Genomic DNA, 6,120 nt, shown 5'->3' with positions numbered 1-6,120 from the left:
TTTTTGTAGATATTTGTAAATGAAACCATTTTTAAAGGTATAACAATAACAATTGTCCACTGTCCCAGAATGAAAACAGATGTAATACAATTACCACTTACAGTTATAAAAAGTCAGTACAATTTTTGATAGTTCATGTATTTCCGTAGAAAAAAATTTAAATATCTGAACTGAGGTTTCATAACACTTATACAGCACTTGATTTCAAAACTGTATTGCAAGCTTTTTTTATTTAAAAGAGGTTATTTGAAAGACATAATGCAAAGATTAAAAACATTTCATTAATTGACCAGCTAATATAAGTATGTTTTTAGTAGATATACACTAAATGATTCATTTATCTTTCACTTACATTCAAACGCACGGGAAGACAAGTAAACATTAGGGCACTTCTTTGTATGATTTCGACAGCTGATGTTTAAAGTAAGCATTACCCGCATTCCGCCGTCATTGTATTCTAGGCAGTATCCACCTACATTGTTGAAATATTGTAAATACTAGTATATATATATATATATATATATATATATATATATATATATATATATATATATATATATATATATATATATATATATATATATATATATATAATTAAAGTATATAAACATGATAAAACAGTTATCTTTCGTTGTTCCAATACATACCTGCTACCACAAATTCAGGGTAACACACTTCAACAGGGTGAGTTTGTTCTGTGTTCATAATGCAATGGTACAGAAGTTCCTTATTGTCTAGGCATTTTTCTTTCAGATTTGTGCAATTTTTTCTTTCCGCTGCACTTCTCCATTGCTCTTTAGTTGTTGGACAGGATTCCACAATTTCTTTTGTATTCATGCTCGCTGGGCAAGTGAAATTCTTGGTCATTACAACAGGCATCTAGAAATTGATTTAATTGAGTTGAATTGTTCATCAAAGCTTAGAGAAAAATCATTTTTAACAATGCAGAATTGATATGCTGCATTGTCTATTTCATGCATCTTTGAGTCAAATGGAAGCCTTCATATCAGGAATCAATTTTTACAACACACAAGCTATATGCTAGTTAAATGATCCTCGATTCACGTACATAGATATGGAGATGGTACCGAAGGCTAAATATGTTGATGGTTTCAATTATTGTTCACCTTAAACGAATCCTTTACAAGTTAAAGTTCCCCAAAATTTTTTACTTTATATTTATTCAAGGCGCTGGCACGATAAAGATCTCTCACTTCTCAATGGCCCTAAGTGCCGAGTAAAGTTCAAAATGTGAAGCCCTTCACCGGTACATTGGGACGTCTCTGCATGGATGAAAAATTCTCGCATGGGACGTAAAACAACATACAATCAATCATTCATCATTGTTGGATACATATTAAGAGAAAAGATATACTTACTGATAGGAAGGATATGATTACAAAAAAATCCCACTGCATCACCAACTTCTTAAATGCCCCTGCATAAGATAAAAAAAAGTGCATTCAATATGTTGTACATGTAGTTGGATATGTAAATTCACGAGAGCAACTTCTTTTTCAAGTGTACCGTAGGAAAAAATCGTGAAAACTCTAAAATAATCCTTCCACAAAATGCACCACTTTACATAATCTAAGAGAAGGGTATATGCCACTCAAGTTTTTTCAAGGTGTAACCCTACGGTCTTTCTGAGTTTAAAAGCATTTATTTATGTTAACCTCAAAAGTCGGTTCACACTGTCTCTATATATATTTCTATAAATCTAATAAATGCACTGTACTTAATTATAAAGCATTAATTTAACTTTGATAAAAAATTTTGATTTTTTATAAATCAATCTTAATAAATTTTAACTAATAACACATTTTTAATTATCAGAGATTGACCATGTATGTCCATTAAAAGCCTTTGATATATACATGTATGTTCGGCATGTGTGCATTGTTTAACATATAAGAAGTGTGTGTGTCTGTCAAGCGAGGAGGGGCAGGGATAGAGTGGAGTGTTTACTTCGGTTGTTTATCATTGTATAACTATGGACATAGAGGCACAATCCATTTTATTATTGGATGGAAAGAAGAGAGAACGAGATTTTGTTTTTGGCTGTCTGCTGGTGATTTGTATGGCAGGGTATCATAAATGTCAGTAAATTCTATTCACGATATACACATGTATTTACACCTTCCAGTATAAACATGATAAATGAATATATAGTGTTTTTTTTAAGATTCATTGCATTTGTCTATAAATGTCATAGATATATATAGGAAACGTCGCGTGGCGCGATATATATATTTAGCAAGGGCACAGGGAAAAGTAAACAAGGGAGTTGATTCGATGAAAAAATCTATTTAAAAAAAAGCACAGTTAGGACCATTACATATGGGTACATTTGTGAGGTAAGACACATAATCTTTAATTTCAATTCAATTTGTCTTTTTTAGCTTGAAAAATCGTTGGTTACTTTAAAGGTTTTTGTTGCAGTGGTAAGTATAAAAAATTGTAAAAACAATCATTGATTATTGAAGGTTAGGAAGTCTAGGACGCATTCGTGTGTTTTCGGTCACCTTTTGCCTTCGCGCAGTTTCCTCCATGATTAAATTTTCAAATGTGTCAATCTGATTAATATTAGATCCTTTGATCCGCTCACATAGATCGCTACTGTGTAGCGATCTATATGTGAGCGGATCACAGGATCTGATTTTAATCAGATTGCAAATGTTGATAACCCTGATGACACCATCCGGTTTTTGTCTTTTCTTGATCATGTTGATTGTCTCCTCTTGTAAAATAACATGGCCCTAAACTTTTCTAAATAAACACCCATTTTCTCAAGGATGCTTTGTACCATGCTTAATGAAAATTGACCCTATGGTTTTCGAGAATAAGTTGAAAATGAGAAATGTTAACAGACGGATGGCAAACAAATCGTGATCAGAATTTACAGCTCAGATGACCTAATAATCTCATTTTTAAAATTGCAGTGTGATATTTTTAAACCTTTTTTCCAATGTTTATTTATAGAACAAAACATAACCAAAACATTGCATCATCATGTTTTCCAATAATTTGGCTTGCTCCCGGCGTGTAATAATTATTTTTTAATAAAAGTCATAATTATAGGGTTAACAATAAAACAACTAGACTACATGCTATTTTCAAATAATAGTAATAATTAACACGCCGGGAGCAAGCCCCTGTGCATACAACACACACTTTACCAAAAAATTCAATTTTATCGTATTTGAATATATTTTTGTTTGACTTACGATAAATATATATCCCAGTATTCTGCATTTGATTTCAGGGAACACAAATAGCAAATATGTGTGCATTGATTCCTTGTAACTCGCTTATAACTGTGATATATTGGCTTGGGCCAAAAACCGGAGTGGGGTAAAGTGGAGTGGAGTTCTTTGGAGACATGGATTGTAAAAATACAGACAAAATGAGATCAAACAATTTCTTTTGCATACATTTTCCCCTTTCAAGGTCATTTTGGATTTGTGTAAAAAGAAGGAGAAAACAAACAAAAGAAATCCATGCAGCTGGGCTCCCCTCCCCAAAAAAAAGAATGACCTATAAATGAGATTCTCCTGGAAAAGTTACCTCAATACAAACTCTAAGTAATCTATTAACAACACCTATGCTAGACTGATATATGATATATAAACCTAGCGGTGTTGGCAGCTTTAAAATCGCAGTACTGAAAGTATTGAAAGGCGTTTTACATATGCTTTCATCTAAAATGTATAAAATGTTAATGAAATGATGATTTAAGGAATCACTGTCCCATGTTTCCCACTATTGTTGATGTCCCTGGCATACTCTCAAAACTAGACAGTGATTCCTTATATTTCCATTTCATTGTGAAATAAAATTGTAGATTTAGACTTTAAAATGTAGACATATACTTAAATCACACGAGGACTTCCATGCTAATTTCAACAGTCCTCGCCCACTGACGTCAAACACAAAGGCAGCCGCACGAGATTTACATGCATATTTTGCCTCCTTAGCGTCAGACACAGAGACAGATGCGCACGAGATTTGCATGCGTATTAGGCCTCCTTAGCTCCTGACCTATCGACCTGCCTAATTTACATTCCGGCAGAATTATCAAGAAATAAACTCCAAAGAGTAATCACAGAGAAAAAAATTGGAAATGGAAATATATTTAAGTAATACTATGCATATCATTGTCCAATGTCTTCAAAGAAAAAGCAGGCATAATGCATTATGTAATTCTTTCATAAAAAGTAAAACCAAAAACATCACAGATTGATATCAGAGATGCATGTCTCAAAATATAAATATAAAAATTCTTCAGTTTGGAAGACAAATTAAGTGTAAAAGTACCCTTTCTGGTACAGATACTTAACATGGAGCTTCATTGTGAAGCTTTGGAAACAATGGCATCATCAACCACCATGGAGATAAAAATCACTCTGCTTGTTTGAATGATCTAAAACAATCGGCCATTAAATGAAAAGAAGAGATTGATAATCCTGAGACGTTACTGAATAATAATATCTTGAAACAAAAGGTCATAGAATTGATTGAATAGAACAAAAGCAATTTCTTTATTTAAAATGGGAAATTCCGCAAAGTCATGGGAATATATAAGGGTAATTGTTGATGGAAATGAACGAAATAATCGCCATGATCAGACGAGAACCCTTAAACGATCAAGTCAATAGATCGCAAAGGGTTATTCATGTTATTTGTGGTCCCAATTTTTTTCCATGACGATAAAGTCTGTCGTACTATCGATTCATGGTGTATTGAAAATGTGAACAATGGAGGGTTAAAATGGGACTGTGTTGAATGAGACATTTAAATGTGACATCAGTCAACCAACAATTTGCAGGTGAAAAAGTTATCAAAGGTACACGATTCAACACTTTTAAAACGCATTTTTCTAACTACGATATTAAGAAACAAGTGATACTGGTATAGTTTAAGGTAATTTCTTCATATATCAGGAATTCTCAAATGAAACACGTATTGTCCGAAGCGACTGGATACGATAAATTGTGCAAGTTGCTTCCCTTTGACGCAAAAAGAGGCTCAACACGGGGAATCATTTCCTTAAAAAAATATGTTTTTCACTCTATCTTAACTTTTGTCTCTCTTCCATTACCAGATTTTAATATATTTTCTTAAATATTCCACTCCTTATTTTGCAAGTTTATAAAAAATACCGACGAAGGATTATCTATGATTTTTGAATTTCTTTAACTAAATGGCTGGCGAAAATGTAAGAAGATGGGCCCGGTTTGTAAAACATATCCTACGTCATTAACATTATTAAGAGTTGTAAACCAAACAAATTACTCTAAAGTCGGATGTAAAAAAAATAATGGTTTTGTGAAAGGTTTTCTTAAATATTCAGCATAATGTTAAGTATTTTGAACCCCGTTAATACTAAACTTTTCTGCAAAAATTATCTGGATTTCGCCTGTTCATGAAAAACAGGAATATGGTTTCGTTTTATACTAAGACTTTCATTTATAAAAATCAAAACGTTCTCTTAATTCATTATAAAAGTCTTCTACAATTCTCTTTTTTTAAAGAAAGGGTGGATACCCACAACAGATAACTTAATTATTAATCTCAATTTTTATTTAATTTTTTTTTAATTTACAAAATTATTAAACAAATAATAATTATGAAATGTCTATAACTTTATAAGTGTTGTGTTGGACTGGGTTAGGAACGGGATAAAAGAATGTTGTCGATGCGTACGCCACGTGCCTTCATACATATTATTTTTCTCTAAAGGAGAGTTATTTATTTATTATTTTTTTTTTTGGGGGGGGGGGCTTCTTAAGTCAGCATACATGTATATAAAGCTACCTCGCTGGCTAAATATGATCTAATTTATTTTAGAATCCTACGCACATAAGCTAAATTCGACTATCTAATTCATAGCATTGTTTATTTTTTTTAATTGGTTTAACTGCATTTCCTCTGATAAAATATTTATTAAGACATGCTCAATACAGTTTATACGTAATCAATTCTCTTTTTAACATTTAGTTCGTTTGCAGTTAATTGAATTGTAAAAGAAAGAAAATGTACTAGCACATGGTTTTATATCGTAATTCAATAAACCTTGTGTTTTTCTTTTTCTTTCCCCAATGCGTTTCTAATACTCCA

At 32.0% G+C, this 6,120-nt stretch overlaps 1 protein-coding gene across 1 annotated transcript; it reads right to left on the bottom strand.

Annotated features, from left to right (window-relative positions):
• Positions 1–352: 352 nt before the first annotated feature.
• On the bottom strand, positions 353–1,433 carry LOC134231124 (uncharacterized; the record flags this gene model as incomplete). Its single annotated transcript, XM_062713045.1, has 3 exons — positions 1,380–1,433; positions 648–879; positions 353–472 (listed from the first exon to the last, which is right to left on the bottom strand). Coding segments are annotated over exons 1-3 (391 nt in total), but the record flags the coding sequence as incomplete, so codon positions are not given.
• Positions 1,434–6,120: the final 4,687 nt, after the last annotated feature.

Source organism: Saccostrea cucullata, unplaced genomic scaffold (assembly GCF_032062105.1).
Source record: "Saccostrea cucullata isolate Sc308-1 unplaced genomic scaffold, CSIRO_AGI_Scuc_v1 ctg8812, whole genome shotgun sequence".
NCBI lineage: Eukaryota > Metazoa > Mollusca > Bivalvia > Ostreida > Ostreidae > Saccostrea > Saccostrea cuccullata.
The sequence above is the reverse complement of the archived record's forward strand: the minus strand, read 5'-3'. Positions and strand labels throughout refer to the sequence as shown.